At 46.6% G+C, this 18,866-nt stretch overlaps 1 protein-coding gene and 1 long non-coding RNA gene across 2 annotated transcripts in view; one reads left to right on the top strand and one right to left on the bottom strand.

The window, feature by feature from the left end:
- Positions 1–1,209: 1,209 nt before the first annotated feature.
- FHOD3 (formin homology 2 domain containing 3) overlaps positions 1,210–18,866 on the top strand; it is a 505,940-nt gene continuing 488,283 nt past the window's right edge. The window contains exons 1-3 of the mRNA XM_049697949.1: positions 1,210–3,205; positions 8,939–9,656; positions 12,994–18,032. Of these exons, the coding sequence (XP_049553906.1) occupies positions 17,352–18,032 (681 nt within the window). The 5' untranslated portion in view covers positions 1,210–3,205; positions 8,939–9,656; positions 12,994–17,351. The remainder of the gene's footprint in view (positions 3,206–8,938; positions 9,657–12,993; positions 18,033–18,866) is intronic.
- LOC125961247 (uncharacterized) lies at positions 6,909–9,066 on the bottom strand. Its single transcript, XR_007471685.1, has 2 exons — positions 8,932–9,066; positions 6,909–7,075 (listed from the first exon to the last, which is right to left on the bottom strand). It is a non-coding gene; the product is annotated as an uncharacterized LOC125961247 (long non-coding RNA).

Here is an 18,866-nt window from a genome sequence, read left to right as displayed (position 1 = left end):
AGGAGCACTTCAATATATAAGGCAACTGCTAACAGCTAGAAAAGAGGAAATCGACAGTAACACAATAATAGTGGGGGGCTTTAACACCTCACTTACACCAAAGGACAGATCATCCAGACAGAAAATTAATAAGGAAAAACAAGCTTTAAAGGACACAGTAGACCAGATAGATTTAATTGATATTTATAGGACATTCCATCCAAAAACAGCAGATTATACTTTCTTCTCAAGTGTGCATGGAACATTCTCCAGGATAGATCACATCTTGGGTCACAAATCAAGCCTCAGTAAATTGAAGAAAATTGAAATCATATCAAGCATCTTTTCCAATCACAATGCTATGAGACTACATATCAACTACAGGGAAAGAAATGTAAGAAACACAAACACATGAGCCCATGTGCCAAAAGTACTGAAGCCCACACACCTAGAGCCCAAGCTCTGAAACAAGAGAAGCCACTGCAATGAGACACCCGTGCACTGCAATGAAGAGTAACCCTCACTTGCAGCAACTAGAGAAAGACTGAGTGCAGCAATGAAGACCCAACAATGAAGGTCAGATGCAGCCAAAACAACAACAACAACAACAAAAAACACTACAATCAGGTATCACCTCACACTGGTTAGAATGGGCATCATCAGAAAATCTACAAACAACAAATGCTGGAGAGGGTGTGGAGAAAAGGGAACCCTCCTGCACTGTTGGTGGGAATGTAAATTGATACAGCTACTATGGAGAACAGTATGGAGTTTCCTTAAAAAACTAAAAATAGAATTACCATATGACCCAGCAACCCCACTACTGGGCATATACCCAGAGAAAACCATAATTCAAAAAGACACATGCACCACAATGTTTATTGTAGCCCTATTTACAATAACCAGGTCATGGAAGCAACCTAAATGCCCATCAACAGACAAATGGATCAAGAAGGTATGGTACATATATACAATGGAATATTACTCAGCCATAAAAAGGAACAAAACTGGGTCATTTGTAGAGATGCGGATGCACCTACAGACTGTCATACAGAGTGAAGTAAGTCAGAAAGAGAAAAACAAATATAGTGTATTAATGTATATATGTGGAATCTCAAAGAATGGTACAGCTGAACCGGTTTGCAGGGCAGAAATAGAGATGCAGATGCAGAGAACAAACGTATGGACACCAAGGGGGGAAAGTGGGGGTGGTGGTGGTGGGATGAATTGGGAGATTAGGATTGACATATATACACTAATATGTATAAAATAGATAACTAATAAGAACCTGCTGTATAAAGAAATAAAATTTAAAAAAATAAAGGTTATACTCTATAGTTATTATAAAAAAAAAAAAAAGAGAGGAACTTTGGAGGTTGAGGGATCCCATCTATACCCTCTCCGATGAGTCCTCCGGCAGCTTCCAGTTGAATATGTCCAGTGATGGAAAGCTCACTCTCTAAAGAAGTTATCCATTCCATTGAGTTGCTCAAAGGTTCCTTCCTGTACTGAGCTTATATCTGCCTCCTGTGATTTCCAGCCATGGGTCTTGCCCTGTCGTCTGTAGCAACCCACAGTATGTACCCTCTGCATCCACCCTGCCAAGTCCTTCTGAAGCATGGAGTCCACGTGTGAACCCCAGGTTATTGGCCAGACATTTAGTACCTTCCACCTGGATTGTTTGTTTGTCCAGTCACTTCTTTTCCCTAAACCCCTGCCCACCACTGCCCACAGCAGCTTCCTAAAGCCGGTCTTACCTACTGCTCAATTGTTTGACACAGCAGGCTCAGGCTTCCCTGCCTGACCTAGTCAGAGTCCTTGGAAATAGGAGCCAATCTGTTTCCTTACCTTATTTATAGGACTTTGTGTTTTTCCCAGCATAATGTGGGATTTTAAAGACAAGGAATACCTCTGTTGAGGTTGTCGAGATGGAATTTTGTGCTTGCACTTTTATTTGGTGGCAGGATTAAGTGTAAAAAGTGGCCTCTGATTCAGTAGTTTCTGAGGTGAGTGAAAGAGGAGGAAAATGAGGTTAGATGATTTATTATTTCAAACTATTTATTATAAATTCAGCCTCTTTGAAGACCCAGCAATACTGTATTATGTATCTGGGCCTGTCCTCATCAGCTAACCGATGGGAGAAAAACGTACTCAGCTGATGGCCCTCATTCAGGCCAGTTCCATACATGAGGAAACTCTTCCCAGACAGCATGCCAAAGCATTTTCCAAGAATTTGCATTCCATCAAATATGACTGGAGCCAAGTAAGAAAGCATGTTCTTCAAGAATTTGGTCACCTAGGTCATGAACATATTTTCAGATACAAAGTGTGATTCATTTTGTTCTTACCCGTTACCCATGTCACTTTTTTTCAGTCAATAATTTTGGGAATGATTTCAGACATTTTAATGAACAAGTGTTTTATTAATTACTTATAATAGTTGATTTCACATCTATCTGTCTCCATCAGACTGTGAGCTCCATGAGGACAGGGCCTGTGCCTGTCTGGCTCACCAGTGTATTTCTAGTGCTGGCAGATAATAGGTGCTCAATAAAATCTGTTGACTCACTGGCTTTATTAAAGCTGGTCCTGTTTTTAAAATTGATTGATTGATTTCAAATGTAAATTGTCTTTTTGGCCTAATTTCAAGATTTCCCATATGCGATTTTAGCTAAAAGTGTATTTTGTAGACTTTGTGGAGTGGTTTCATATTCAGATTTCTTGGGCATCTATGATTCTCTGTCCCTTCCTTGGTTCCCACCTCCTGAACTTCAGCCCTATGTGCTTCTAGAAGAATATGAAAATCAAGGGCAATGTCATGTCCCTTGAACTTAATTCTAACACCAAATTCCAGAAAGTCACAGAAAGTCAAACTGTGTTTTTTATATGTCCTGAGTATAGGCAACATCATGTGTTCCCTTCATGGTTCTTGTAGCTGGGGGAGAGGTTCTCTTCTACACGCTTTAGAGTGACTCCTTTGAGCAGGGAGGTGGTGCTGAATTCTTCCCACTGAGATGCATCCTCATCCTCTCCTCAGCCTTATGGGACAGAAAAGGGAGGCAGTGATTCCGTCCTCTTACTGAAAGATGTCCATTCGTTTGCTTTTCATTCAAAATGTGCTGAACAGGTTCTAGGGCTACAGAAATGAAAGAAGCAGAATGTGTATTCAAAGATCTCACCATAGAGACAACACCAAGAGGGGAAAGACAGACCAATAAATCATCAGGTATGATATGGAGTGCTTCAAAAACATGTTAAACTCCAATGCACGCATTTGTCGTTTGGGATTTACTTAAAATGTCCAGATGTTCCTTGGTGAGAAAATTCTAGAGGGATCAAAAATACAGTCAAATATTCCAGGATATTCGCCTCTGATGTTATGGTTTGACTTCTAGGCTGAGATAGATGAGCCTGCATTGCAGGTCACACAGGCAAAAAACTCATTTAGAACTTGGCCCTCCATACACATTCCATATTCTTATGTACGTGAAAACAGAATAGAGTGTTTATAACAGTATTTCTAATAGCCAGAGTTGGAAAGGACCTAAGTGTCTGTTAACAGGAGAATGGAAAAAAAGTGATAGTGAAAATGAAGGGATAAGAACACAATGTTGAGAGAAAGAGGCAAGTTTCAGAACATGTGCAGTAAGATTGCCCAAAAAATCAAGCAAAACACTACCATACATTGCTTTAGGGATACATACGTAAGTAGTATGTAGTAAAAGAAAGAAATGGATGGAATGATAAGTTATACATTTTGGGGGTGGATAACTAGAAACAGGGAGGCCACGTGGGGCTTTGGCTCTATTGGGAATGTTTTATTCCTCTTAAGTTCTCTTTCTCTTGCCCAAAGAGCAAAACATTGATCAAGAGACGGTGCCCAGCCTGCTAAGGTGTCATATGCGTCCCTGAAACTAGGCCAAAGGCAGGCTCATGAAAGCAGGGACTTGCACTTAGGCTAATAGATTTGCTATGTTGGTAGCAGGTGGTCTTATATGAAACTTACGAATAGAATTTTTAAGAAAGATTTTATTTTATTGTGGTAAGAACAGTTAACATGGGATCTACCTTCTTAAATTTTTAAGTGTACATACGTCATTGTTGACTATAGGTACAATGTTGTACAGCAGGTTTCTAGAGTGTATTCATCCTGTTTAACTGAAACTTTATGCCCTTTAATGAGTAACTCCTATTTCCTCCTTCCCCCAGCCCCTGGCAATCACCATTATACTCTCTGATTCTATGAATTTGACTATTTTAGATACCTCATATAAGTGGAATCATACAGTATTTGTCTTCCTGAGACTGGCTTATATTTCATTTAGCATGAAGGTCCTCAAGGTTCATCCATGTTGTCACATGTTTTTCTTTCTCAGGATTCCTTCATTTTTAATTAAGGCTGAATAGTATTTCACTGCATGTATGTATCACATTTTTTTATCCATTCATCTGTCCATGGACATTTAGGTTGTTTCCACCTTTTTTTTTTTTTTTTTTTTTTGTGTGTGCTATGCGGGCCTCTCCCGTTGCGGAGCACAGGCTCCAGACGGGCAGGTTCAGCGGCCACTGCTCACGGGCCTAGCTGCTCCACGGCATATGGGATCTTCCCAGACCAGGGCACGAACCCATGTCCCCTGCATCAGCAGGCGGACTCTCAACCACTGCGCCACCAGGGAAGCCCTCCACCTTTTGACTATTGCGTATAGTGCTGCAATGAACATGGGAGTGCTACTATCTCTTCGGGGTCCTGATTTCAATTCTTTTGGATAAATACCTAGAAGTGGGATTGCTGGATCATATAGTAATTCTATTCTTGAGTTTTTGAGGAGTTTTCATACTGTTTTCTATAGCAGCTGCACCATTTTGCATTCCTACCAGCAAGCATGCAAGCGTTCAATTTTCTCCACATCCTCACCAACACTTGCTGACTTTTGCCTTTTTTCATAATAGTGAGTGTGAGACGATATCTCACTGTGGTTTTGATTCACTTTTTCCTGATGATTAGTGACATTGAGCATTTATTCATATACCTGTTGGCCATTTGTCTGTCTCCTTTGGAGAAATGTCTATTCAATCACTAAGCCCATTTTTAAAAATTGGGTTATTTGTGCATGTGTGTGTGTGTGTGTGTGTGTGTGTGTGTGCATGCATGCATGTGTGTGTGTGTGTTTTGCTATTGAGTTGTAGGAACTCCTTATATATTTTGGAGATTAACCCATGATCAAATATATGGTTTGCAACTATTTTCTCCTATTCAGTAGATTGCCTTTCACTCTGTTGATTGCTTCCTTTGCTATTCAGAAGTTTTTCAGTTTGATGTAGTTTCACTTATTTACTTTTATTTTTGTTGCCTGCAGCTTTGATTTCATATCCATGAAATCATTGCTGGACCAGTGTCATGAGGCTTTTCCCCTATGCTTTCTTTTAGGAGTTTTACAGTTTCAGGTGTTATGTTTAAGTCTTTAATCCATTTTGAGTTGATTTTTCTGTATAGTGTAAAATCAGGGTCCAATTTTATTCTTTTGCATTTGGTTATCCTATTTTCCCAACACCATTTGTTGAGACTATCCCTTCCCCATTGTGTATTATTGGCACCCTTGCTGAATACCAGTTGACTGCATATGTGTGGGTTTATTTCTGTGCTCTCTGTTCTGTTGCATCAGCCCATATGTCTGTCTTTATTGCAGTGCCATATTGTTTTGATTACTATAGCTTTGTAATACATTTTGAAACAGAAAGTGTCATGCCTCCAGATTTGTTTTTCTTTCTCAGGGTTGCTTTAGCTATTTGTAGTGTTTCATGATTCCATATGAATTATAGAATTGTTTTTTTTCTATAAAAAATGCCATTGAAATTTGATAGGGTTTTCATTGACTCTGTAGATTGCTTTGGGTAGTTGGACATCTTAACAATAATAAGTCTTCCAATCCATGAACATGGAATGTCTTTCCATTTTTTGATGTTTTCTTTAATTTCTTTCATCACACTGTACTTCCAGTACTATGTTGAATAGAAGTGGCAAGAATAGGCAGCCTTGCCTTATTCCTGAACTTAGAGGAAAAGCTTTCAGTTTTCCCCCTTTGAGCATGACTTTAGGTGTGGGCTTTTCATATGTAGCCTTTATTTTGTTGAGTTACTTTCCTTGTATTCCTAGTTTGCTGAGAGTTTTTATCATGAAAGGGTGTTGAGTTTTGTCAAATATTTTATCTGCATCTATTTAGATGATAATGTGATTTTTATCCTTTATTCTGTTAATGTATCACATTAATTGATTTTCATAAGTTGAACCATTCTTGCATCCAAGGGATTCCTCCCACTTGGTCATGGTGTATGATTCTTTTAATGTGCTCTTAGATTTGTTTTGCTGGTATTTTGTTGAGGATTTTTGCACCTATATTCATCAGGGATATAGGCCTGTAGTTTTCTTTTCTGGTGGTGTCTTTGTTTAGCTTGGTAAGAGTAATACTGGCATCATAAAATGAGTTTGGAAGCATTCCCTCATCTTCATTTTTGGAGAATAGTTTGAGAAGGATTGGCTTTAATTCTTCTTTAAATGTTTCACCAGTGAAGCCATCTGATCCTGGACTTTTCTTGTTGGGAGATTTTTTGATTATTGATTTAATCTCCATACCTGTTGTAGGTCTGTTCAGACTTTCTATTTCTTTTTTTTTTTTTTTTTTTTTTGCGGTACGCGGGCCTCTCACTGCTGTGGCCTCTTCCGTTGCGGAGTACAGGCTCTGGACGCGCAGGCTCAGCGGCCATGGCTCACGGGCCCAGCTGCTCTGCGGCATGTGAGATCTTCCCGGACCGGGGCATGAACCCGTGTTCCCTGCATCGGCAGGCGGACTCTCAACCACTGCGCCACCAGGGAAGCCCAGACTTTCTATTTCTTCATGATTTATTCTTGATAGGTTGTAGGTTACTAGGAATTTATTTATTTATTTTAAAGATTATTCAGTTCGCTGGAGTATAATTGTGTTTTTTTGTTTGTTTTGTTTTTTTTGGCTGTGCTGTGAGGCTTGCAGGATCTTAGTTCCCCAACCAGGGACTGAACCCATGTCTCCTGCAGTGGAAACGCAGAGTCTTAACCACTGGACTGCCAGGCAAGTCCTTGTTCATAGCAGTCTCTTATGATCCTTTTTACTTCTGTGTCATCAGAGTTGTAATCTCTCTTCTTTCATTTCTGATTTTATTTATGAGTTTCTCTTTTTTGTTCGTTTAGCTAAGGTTTGTAAGTTTTAGCTTTTCAAAAAACCCAACACAGTTTTTGTTGATTTCTCCTGTTTTTCTGTTTTCTATTTTTCTTACTTCTGCTCTGATCTATTATTTCCTTCCTTCTGCTAACTTTGGATTTAGTTCATTCCTCTTTTTCCAGCTCCCTGTGGTGTAAAGTTAGGAAAGCCATATTTTTTATTAAACAAATTGCTTTGCTTTTTTTTTTTTTTTTTTTTCCGGTACACGGGCCTCTCACTGTCATGGGCTCTCCCGTTGCGGAGCATAGGCTCCGGACGCGCAGGCTCAGCAGCCATGGCTCACGGGCCCAGCCGCTCCACGATGAACCCGCGTCCCCTGCATCGGCAGGAGGACTCTCAACCACTGCGCCACCAAGGAAGCCCTGCTTTGCTTTTGATACAAGTAAAAACACTATGAAGGGCTTCCCTGGTGGGGCAGTGGTGAAGAGTCCGCCTGCCGATGCAGGGGACATGGGTTCGTGCCCTGGTCCGGGAAGATCCCACATGCCGCGGAGTGGCTGGGCCCGTGAGCCGTGGCCGCTGAGCCTGCGCGTCCGGAGCCTGTGCTCCGCAACAGGATAGGCCACAACAGTGAAAGGCCCGGGTACCGCAAAAAAAAAGAAAAAGAAAAAAAAAAAACACTATGAAAATAAACATTGTTCAAAATCTGTGGTGGATACTGTGTGCCTCCTATTGTACTGGATGGTGGTCTTGAGAAAACGAAAAGCCACAGTTTCTGTATTCAGTGCGCTTGGTGGCTCCTATCAGGCAATCACCAGACCATGGTGCTTTGATGGAGGTCCAGGGGGCAAGGGCACATCTAGGAGTGAAGAGATTGGCCCTGGGGAGAGGAGGGGAAAGCCCTGCAAAGATGGTCAGTGCAGTACCATCTTTTCTCAGTGACAGAAAGCTGTCCAAGCTAATGCTGCCTGGTCCACTTCCACCCACAAATATCTCTGACCTCCAGGGTCTTCAGCAAGGGAAGAGGTGAAAATACCCTTTAGGACTATGTCCCAAACTTCCAGCTGTGGTGAGAGAAGTTAAGCTCTGCAAGGCCAGCTGCAGTGAGTAGAATTTGCTCTTCAGATTGACCCTGCCCTGATTAGAAGAAGCCATTGGGGGCTTCCCTGGTGGCGCAGTGGTTGAGAGTCCGCCTGCCAATGCAGAGGACACGGGTTCGTGCCCCGGTCCGGGAAGATCCCACACGCCGCGGAGCGGCTGGGCCCGTGAGCCATGGCCGCTGAGCCTGTGCGTCCGGAGCCTGTGCTCCGCCACGGAAGAGGCCACAATAGTGAGAGGCCTGCGTACCACAAAAAAAAAAAAAAAGAAGAAGCCATTGGGGCCAAATGTTCCCCATCTTTCTCTGGTTCCTTTATCTAGTAAGCAGCCGAGGAGAGCACAGACTGCAGGGATCCAGTGGATCCAGAGATACACTGCTAGAACTGAATGCCGGCGGGCTCTTGAGGAGTGTTCTGATTGATGCAAGCGGCCTGCCGTGGACCCTGACAGTGGATGAAGGCTTCACTGGAAGGGCAGTGTTTGGAGCGCCTGATTTCTCCGAGAAAGGCTGAGGCTCATCTCACTGCAAGGAGAGTTCAGGGTGTAACTGGAAGCAGAAAGAAACCTAGGCTCCAGCTGACAGACACCTTCAGCCTGTTTTTTTCCAATTTTTTTTTTGGTGGGGCGGGGTGCTGACAGAATTAACTTCTATGTATCTCACTTTGCAGATCCCCAAATTAAAATCACGGCAAGCATCATCCCATGTGAGCAAGTTATTGAACATCTCTAAACCTCATTTGAAAAGTGAGAAAAACCACAGTACTTTCCTCATAAAATTGTTTGAGAATTAAATGGGACAATTTGTGTTTAGCACAGTGCCGCAAAATAATTATGCCTGAGTAAGCCACGTCTGCCACCTGGTGGCAACATTAGGTAAGTGCAGATTTTGTTCCTTCAAGAAGCTGAAAAATTGTTCAGATTGGGTCAGCAAATCCAACAGAAGGCAGGCAAACATTACGGCACTTCTGACTCCCTGCCTGCCTTTCTTAATGGACCAGCTCTGAGAAAAATGTCTATGCTGATGGCAGAGTCCTTTAAAAAGTTGGTTCTTAAAAAGAGTTGGTTCATGAATTATTTCTTGGTCAGATGAACTTTGAACCTATATTGCATCAACCATTTTTTTGAGGTTCCCTATTTTTCTTAGGATTTTAAAGGATGCTGCTTTGAATTGGCAGTTCTATCCCTGTCTCTCTCTCTCCCTCCCTCCCTCCCCCTCTTTTTAATATATGGTACCTTCTGTCAGCAACAGATACAGGTCTTGTGGTCCCGAAGTTCGTACAGTTTTAAAGTCCTCTTGAAGGAAAAGGATACAAATAAAAATTGGGCACAGAAGCTAACCTTTACTTGCATGAGAAAAGACGGGACTTTGGAAGACGTCTGTTTCAGGTGAGCGGCCCTGAGCTGAGCTTCGTTACTTTTGCAATGACTTCACCTTTGCTTGGTTTTCTGGCTGCTCTTCTTTCCTGGTGCATTTTTTGCGGTACGTGGGCCTCTCACTGTTGTGGCCTCTCCCGTTGCGGAGCACAGGCTCCGGACGCGCAGGCTCAGCGGCCATGGCTCACGGGCCCAGCCGCTCCGCGGCATGTGGGATCCTCCCGGACCGGGGCGCGAAAACGTGTCCCCCGCATCGGCAGGCGGACTCTCAACCACTGCGCCAGCAGGGAAGCCCTACTTTGTTCTTTTGAAGTTTACAGAATAAACCACATTTTATTCACTTTCTAAGGTAAACAGCCACATGAAGACCTGTCCTGGTCTTTTCTCTCCCACCTGTGGGTGGAAAGTAATTTTTTTTGTCATCACTCTGAAATAGTGACTTATGCTGGACACTGCTTGCTCCAGTCGGGACTGAGACCTGAGGTCTTGATGGGTATGTTAAATGAATGCATGGCTGTATTTATGTATTGTAAGTAATTAAAAACATACCCCTATGGACAGACATATACGTTTCTAGTTTTAAATTTTATAAGTAAGGATGCAGCTAACCTTTTGAACATGGCTATTTATATATTTACTTATTCGTTTATTTTTGCTTCTTTCAAGTGATTTCCTAGGAACATGAGTGGGATTCCAGGATAATAGCTATGAGAGTATTGCTAGGTATTGTTATAATGTTTTCCAGTAGAAACGTACTGACTTATAACTGTAGTGTTTCAGTAGCATGCTGGACCAGGCATTTCAGGTTCCCTGACTGGGGGTCCTGGATGTATTGTAAGAAAAATACACTCCATTTCTTCCTTGGTTTAGCCCATTTTTTTTGTGGCAGGCAACTTGTTAGCTCCAAGGAGGCAGCAGGCATAGTCTGAAGAAATGAGCCAGAGTGGCTTCAGGATTTGGAGAAGGTAGGAGTGTGCCTGGCAGTGGGAGATGGGGGAGGGTAAGTGAAACAGCAGAGTGGATGGAGTGATCCCACCCCTTCCCCCCGGCCCAGTTCCAGTGAGGCTAACGAGGCCCCCTCCCAACATATGTTTGGCCCAAAGCAAAAGTTCAAATGAAGGCCCATAATGCATACATCTAAATATATTTAAAATTCATAAATCAAACAAAATGTTAAGTAAAATGTGCTCTTCCTACGTTGACAAATATACCTTCATAACGACTTGGAAGGACAGATCTGAATTTAGAATTCTGACTCCTTGGTGCTCCACACAGGAAAAGGATGGCATGAGGAGAGCTGGCCAAGCCCCTGGTTGCCACCATAGCGGTATCCTTTCTCCTCCCACCCCTGAGACATGAACTCCAGAAGTGTGGCCACCAGATCCTGCACGTCCGAACTCTGCCCATACCCCATTGCAAACAACCACTCCATAGCCTCTTCTTAGGCCAGGAAACAGCAGGGGCCACCCTTAAGGGGATCACCCAGGGAAGAGACACACATAAGCATTGGAAATATGTTCAAGGTCATTTGGGCAGAGGGTTCTGTGGTTCCAGGTACCTGGAGACCAATCTCAAGAGAGAGCAGCTTGGGTGCCAGGTGGGCATGAACACTTGGACCTATGGACTCCTTGCCCTTTAGAGAGGGGTGGGCAGAGTGAGGCTCTCTAATGCATGGAGCCTAAGGCAGGGGCCCCTCTTGCTCTGGGCTAAGAGAAGTACTGGTAAGAACTTTCCTGGATAAAGTAAATTACCCCAGAGAGAGGACCTGAAGATACTCATGGAAAAAGCCATCTGTCCACCAGCTTGTCTGCAGTGAAGCTCACCAGGCAAAGTGCCTCTGTTATACCTCAAAGCTTCCAATCAGTTTTTTTTTTTTTTCTGTACGCGGGCTTCTCATTGTTGTGGACTCTCCCGTTGCAGAGCACAGGCTCCGGACGCGCAGGCTCAGCGGCCATGGCTCACGGGCCCAGCCGCTCCGCGGCATGTGGGATCTTCCTGGATCAGGGCACGAACCCGTGTCCCCTGCATCGGCAGGTGGACTCGCAACCACTGCGCCACCAGGGAAGCCCCCAATCAGTTTTTAATATGAACTAACAGCCAAGGATCACAGGAATTTGAGGATAAATTCTACTATAAAAGAAAAAGGCTGAAGGAAAGAGAAGGGAAAAAAACCCTCAAAGAACATAGAAACAGTACAACGAAATGAAAACTTTAGAGAAAATGTAATCAATAATGTCAGGGAAATCCTGAAAACAAGAATAACATGGAAAATCAGAGAACAAGAAAAAAGTTCTTGAAAATTAAAAACGTGAATGCTGAAATTAAAAATTCAGAGGACTTCCCTGGTGGTCCAGTGGTTAAGACTCTGCGCTTTCAGTGCAGTGGGTGCGGGTTCCATCCCTGGTCGGGGAACTAAGATCCCACATGCCATGTTATGCAGCCAAAAAAAAAATTCAGTAAAAGAGAAGGAACATATAGTTGAGAAAAATCTCACAAAAATTGGAACAAAATAATCAAAGAGATGAACAGGGTGGAAAAGTTAAGAAAATTAGAAGGTCTGTTTAGTGTCCAATATCCAAATAATAGGAGTTCCAGAAAAAGCAAGCAGAGAAAACTGTGGAGAGGAAATTATCAAAGACATGATACAAGTACATTCCCACAAATCAAAGAACAGGATCCCTAGGCTAGAAATAGCAATGGAGTCTCAATAGGACGAATGAAAATGAACTCCCTCCAGGGTAATTTATGATGCAATTTCAATATATTGGGAATAATGAAAAGGTCAAAATATTCCAGAGAGAGGGAAAAGAAAATGTTACATATACAAAGTAGGTAATCACCAGACCACACATCGTCTCAATGGCATTAATGAAGCAATGTTTCAAAATTGAGTGAAAATCATTTTCAACCTAGAATTATGTGTTGCAAAGACGACTGCAAGAGTCACTCATATGTGGGTAGTGATGCCTTTCTGCAATGTGACTTTGCTTCTCCTCCCATCAGGGAGTGGATTCTCTTTCCCTGCTCTTTGAATCTAGGCTGGCCTTGACTTACTTTGGTTAAAAAAACAGTGGCAAATGTGACACAGCATAAACTCTGAGCTCAAGGTTCAAGAGACCCTGCAGGTTTTGCTGTTGAACTCTTAGCATGCTACCCTAAGACTGCCAATGGGAAAAAGCCAGGTCTAACTTACTGGATGGAGGAAGAGAGATCTACTTAGTAAAGTCTACAAGTTCATGAGATACATTTTCTATCTTCCAAATTACTGTGGGCAATTGTTTTCTCGCTACATAACACAGGTAACCATATTCCCAGTCTTCAGTAGTAATTTTCTTACCACTTTTCCTAGAACCTGGCTTCTTCACATGGTAGTTTCAAGTCCATATGCCGAGAGGGTGAGAGCAGATGCTGTAAGGATTCTTGAGGTCTAGTTTCAAAAGCCACACGATTCCACCTCCAACATATTCCATCAAGGTAAGTCACACAGCCATCCCCATTCAAGCCGTGGGGAAATAGACCCCGCCTTTTGATGGGCAAAGTGGCAAAGTCATATTGCAAAATGGTGGGGGGAAAAGGGATGGGAAGGGATGTGGCCATCTTTGCTAACAAAACAACCACACCAAGGCAAGAGTGAGGATAGAGAATAAAAATACTTTCAGACATAAAATTTCTCAAAAACGTATGTTTTCTCAGGAAGCTACTGGGCTATGTATTGACAAAAATTGAGAGAGTAAACCAAAAAACAATATGACATGTGACCTGGGAACCAGGGGTTCCCACACAAGAGAGATGACAAGGAAATTTCAAGTAGGATAGGGCTGAGAGAGCCACATTCCAAATCAGAGCAGGAGGTTGGAGGACTGCCAGAGGAATGCTTCTGGGAGGGATGTCTGAGGGGGAAAATATAGCATTGAGAAATTATTTGACATTATTAAAAGAGGAGTTTTCAGAGCTGTTGCAGGATATGAAATCTAACCAGCTGCTCAAGAAAAAAATAAGCAACTGAAAAAAAAATTGAGGCAAATATTAACTTCAGAAAAAACCAAAAAGTTGTACTAGAAAGGCCATGTAATCATGTGCACTACTTGACATAAAAGTGAACAATAGTAACATAATCATGGGGAAGTGGTCTGTAATTTTAGCAGGTAAGAAAGTCAGTGTATTCTCTAAAATTCCTTGATCAAAGTAGAGCAGTGTCCTTATTATTTAGAAGTGAGTGCCTCTGGGAAGTGGGGTGGGATGTGGGTGGCGACTGTGAAACAGGGGCTGATAGTTTTTGTTATAACTTTTTGTTACTCTTAACCTTTTAAACTAAGAGAAAGCATTACATTACTAAAACAGAATGATTTCAAAAAATACATTGAGAAAAAAATTGGCTGTTAATCAGAGGAAAAATTTATTGCTAGGAGCAGTTTCAAGGGAGTTGTCAGGGCAGAAATCCTCAAAAGAATTGAGGATGACCTATATGATTAAATTTTTAAAAGGTTTCGTTTTAGGTGCCAGTCGCTATTTGAAGTTTTAAAACTAAAATTGAGTAAGACAAATTCCAATCCTAAAAGTCTTATGGTTTGGTAGAGTAGGCATATGGGTAAGCAAGTATTTTCAGTGCAACATGAAAAGAACTACCATAGAGACATGTAGAAAGTAATCTGAGACCACAGAGGAAAGAGAGACCGTTCTTGTCTGCGGTGAAGCTGGAGATGGCTCTCTAGAAGAGCTGATCTTAGAAATGTGCATTGGAGGATAAATGGATTCAGCTGGCCAACTAGATAGGTATCAATAAAAGCATTTCAGGTTGAGAAGCTCACCATGAAAAATCTCAGCATGTCTAGGAAGGGGTAACAAGTTCAACGTGGCCAGGATGTGAAGTGGGGACTGACCAGAGGTGAGCCTGGAGCCTAAGAGTGGGGCAGATCTTAGATGGTCTTGTGGGTGATGCGAAGGGGTTTGGCATGTAAGGATTTTACCCTAAGATATGACACATCTAATGCACATTTAAGAATGATCACTGGTTCTGGGGAAACCAGTAGAAGATCAAATGCAGGTTGCAAGACTGGGGAAGAGAGGCTCATTAGAAGCCTAGCGTAGGAAGTGAGGGCTAGACAGGGGGAGAGTTGAGAAATATTTCAAAAGCTGATTCAGTGACAGGTCATAGTGACCAACAGCAAGATCCAGGACGCAAGCTGACTCTGATGTTCACTCATTCATCAGACATTTATTGTGTCCTTTTCTGTGCTAGGCACTCTGCCAGGCACTGGGCGGGGGGTGGTGGTGGTTTAGGGTTGAATACCACATGGTCCCTGCCCTAGAGGAGCTTTCAGTTTAGTGGGAGCAGAGAGATGTATTAACAGTAACGGTAGCTGTGATGCTCTATTCTTAAGAGGAGAACAGAGCCCAGAGGGACTGAGAAGCTGCCAAAGAGGGAGAAGGTAACCCAGAGTGGGTAGAACTAATGAAGCTGAGAGGAAGAGAGTTTGGGAAAGGAGTGGTCCAGAGTGACAGATGCTGCCGAGAAGGTGGGTAGCAGAGCTGAGGTGTTCCCCAGACAAGGCAATTAGGATGGCATTGATGATCTCAGAACAGCAGGGAGGGCTGCCCGCCAGGTGGTGAGATGGTCATCCTCACCAGCAAAGAGGTGGTGAGGATGCTGAGAAATGAATATAGCTCTTTCGTTCAGAAGCTGGTCAGGAAGTGAAGAAGAGATAAGCTACTGAGAGGCAAGCTTCATAAAGATGTAGCTTTTAAGATGGAAAACACTTGAGTATTTATTCTCATCAGGACCAGCTACATGACTTGTGGATCCCACTGCACAATGAAAATTCGGGTCCTCTTGTTAAATCATTAAGAATTTTTTTTTTTTTGCGGTACGCGGGCCTCTCACTGTTGTGGCCTCTCCCGCTGCGGAGCACAGGCTCCAGATGCACAGGCTCAGCGGCCATGGCTCACGGGCCCAGCCGCTCCGCGGCATGTGGGATCCTCCCGGACCAGGGCACGAACCTGTGTCCCCTGCATCGGCAGGTGGACTCTCAACCACTGCGCCACCAGGGAAGCCCTAAATCATTAAGAATTTTAAAACAGCAACAGCAGAGTGTGAAACCAGTGTGGGGCTCTTCTAAGTGCGGGGATCTATGTGACTGCCCAAGTTTCATGCCAGGAAGCCAGTCCTGATTCTCAGGGGAAGGAGCCCAGGAAGGAAGGAAGAAGGAGGCTAGATCAGTGACAGAGCAACTGGGAAGAGAGGGACTCAGTGTCCAGATGGAGGTAGAGCCTTGAGCAAGAGGAAAATCAGGGCTTTGGTCATCTTCTGAGATGGAGGAGGTGTAGGCTGGAGATGGAAGATGGAGAGGAGGGAGTGCTGGAAGGGGAGGACTTCACACTGGAGACATGATTTTCTTTACTGAATAATCTGTAGGTAGAGGAAAGTGGCAGAAGTGTGTGGCAGCCTGAGAGGAGTGGGAGGCCACACTGAGCAGTGCTGAGGAACCTGGGGTGTATAGGTCATTGAGAGTGACTATTGCCAGCAGGCACTTGGCGGATGGGGAGGGAGCAACCTAGGGACTGACAGGTGAGGCCGGGAAAGTGGTACAGTAAGGAGGCCTCTGAGCTGATGGGGTGGCATTCATGTTGGGACAGAGATGAGAAATAGGGCGGCCAGAAAGACTGGAGGGCTCCCTCACTGAGGAGGGGCGAATGTGGTGGTGAAAATGGGAGGGTAGGAAGTGGGGGTCAAAGGAATGGGATTTTCAGGTTTAGTGTTCTGGCCAAGAGCTGATGGTGAAGTTGGTGTACTGGCCCGTCTAAAGGACTCATGCAGAGAGTTGATTAGCAAATGCAAGGAGAACTAGAAGTTCTGCTGGAATGAGCAGGTGTCATGGATCATTGTTATTTTAAGAACAGGCGTAAGCCTCACGAGTGACTGGGAGGTTCCATAGAGAGAGAAGGTTAAAGGTGCGGGTGAAGAGGCTAAGTATGGGATGAGTGTTTCTTGCCTTGAAGCCAGAAGAAAAGGAGAGAGACATGTTCTTGAGCCGCCTTGTGAAGACGCGGATGTGAGAGCGATTGGGTATATTCCATAAGACCTACTTAAGATACAGGGAGAACCGCGACCTTGGCCACAGCCTGGTAATGGAGAAAACCGGGAGTTCTTATTGGAAACGAAGGGGGTCACCCTTGAGCAGCCAGGAGTCTCGAGGCTCAGGCAGGCCAAGGCGGGCAGGCTGCAAACCTTCCCGGCAAGTCCCTCGGTTGCCAGCGGGTCCCTAGCTCTCTGCCGGCTCCGTGCAATTCGGTGACCTCGCCGGAAGCGCCCCCCGCGGCCCCACTAGCTCCGTTTAGGGCTTTCGAAGACCTAACTGGCTAAGAGGCCGCAGTCATGCCGAGGGTCAACCAGGGCGTCAGGCCTGGCGCTGGGGTGTCGAAGCGGAGCCTCGCAGCTCCCCAGGCCTCCCGCCTGGCGCCCCCGGGCTTGTCTCTTAAGAACAGCTACCAGGGTTCGCCGGTTCACCCTCCTCCTTTGTAGTTTCCTTCTCCCCAAGGGAAACCTCCCCCGGAACCCTCGCCAGGGCTCCAGGTGCCTGCCACCACCCCGCTTGCTTGCCGGGGGCCGGCTTCCTCGGCTCCTGGAGCCCAGCTGGGGTTTTCCGAGTCCAGGCAGCGGGAGCCCGGCCGCCGCCGCCTTCATCTGGAAAGAGTTAAGCCCTCTCCCAGATGTATAAGCAGCCAGGGGACGGCTATGCCCCCGCCCCGCCCCCATACCCCGGTTCCCCGAGCCCCGAGGGGTGCAGCTCGGCCGGGGCTCCCTCGGTCTCGGGGCGCACGTGCAGCCGGTGGCCCAGGCGGTGTCCGCGCTGCTGGGGTCTGCCCGCCGGGGGTCGGGGGTTCTCCGCCCCGCCGCCGCCGCCAGCGGACTTGGCGCAGGGCAGCGGATACTGCACGAGCCATCCTCCCTTTCCTGTTCCACGCGGCGGGTCGCGTGGGTCTCGGCGGCAGCCGGGCGGGCACAAGGGGGACGCCGGAGGGGAGGAGCCGGAGAGCGAGAGGAAGGAGGGGGCCCGCCGGCCCCGCCCCCGCCCCGCCCCCGCCCCGCCCCCTGCGGCCGGAGCCTGTGAGCCCGCGAGCCAGCGAGCTGCGGCCGCGGCCTCCACAGCTCGCGGTGACCCCGGCGTCCCGGTCCGCGGCCCCGCAGATCCCGGGGCCCGCGCCCCCGCGGGGCAGGGATGCATCATGGCCACGCTGGCTTGCCGGGTGCAGTTCTTGGACGATACGGACCCTTTCAACAGCACCAACTTCCCCGAGCCCAGCCGGCCGCCGCTGTTCACGTTCCGCGAGGACCTCGCGCTCGGTACCCAGCTGGCCGGGGTCCACCGGCTGCTGCGGGCGCCACACAAGGTACGGCCCGGCGCTGGAGGGCTGGGCCCCCGGGACGCAGTCCCTGCTGCGGGGCGCGCCGGGGTAGGGTCGCCACGGGCAAGCTGGGCTGGGCGCAGCCGAGAGACAAGCGCCCAAGGGCAGACCTCCCCCCTCTCCGTTAGGCAGAGGGGTCCGGGCGCCCGCCGGCTGGCTCGGGTTCTCCTAGGCCAGCGAGGAGGACAGCCCCGCGTTCCGGCCCGGAGCGGGGGCGGGGGGGCGGCGGACTGGGCAGAACAGGTGCGGCGCCGGTCGGAGGCGGGATGGAGAAGGTTCCCCACGCCGCGCCGTTCGCTCGGCCGGGTGGGCGGGGTGGGGCTCGGACGCCGGCAGTCGGTCCCCGCACCCGGGCGGGCGCCGAGCGGCGCGCGGAAAGAACCCGGGCCCCGGGGGGCTCTGGTCCTTCGCAGAGGAGACCCGAGCGACGCGCGGGACGAAACCTCTCAGGCCTCTGGGGCCGCTGCGGGCGGCCGCGCGACCCTCGCGACAAAGCACGCTTCCCGGGGACACCTCTCCTTCCTCCCCTGCGGGGCACCGCGGAGGGCGCCGCCCGCGCGCTACGATAGTGCTCGGAGCAGCCCCTTTTCCTTAGAAGAAGCAGGTGGCCTGGGGGACCTTGGAGGAGCAGTGGCTGTGGGAGGAGGGGCGGGGGCGCGGAGGGGCGGCGCGCGCACAGAGCCCCAAATGAGTGTCCCCTGGGAAGAATGGCTTCTCAGTCCACCCGATAGTTTTTTTTTTAACCCTTTTCAGGGCAGGCATCTTGCAAAGTGTGTGCTGCGAAGAGCTGGGCGTTGAAAGCCAAGCATTTAGTTACCC

This window comes from Orcinus orca, chromosome 15 (genome assembly GCF_937001465.1).
Source record: "Orcinus orca chromosome 15, mOrcOrc1.1, whole genome shotgun sequence".
In the NCBI taxonomy this organism is placed as follows: Eukaryota; Metazoa; Chordata; class Mammalia; order Artiodactyla; family Delphinidae; genus Orcinus; species Orcinus orca.
The sequence above is the reverse complement of the archived record's forward strand: the minus strand, read 5'-3'. Positions and strand labels throughout refer to the sequence as shown.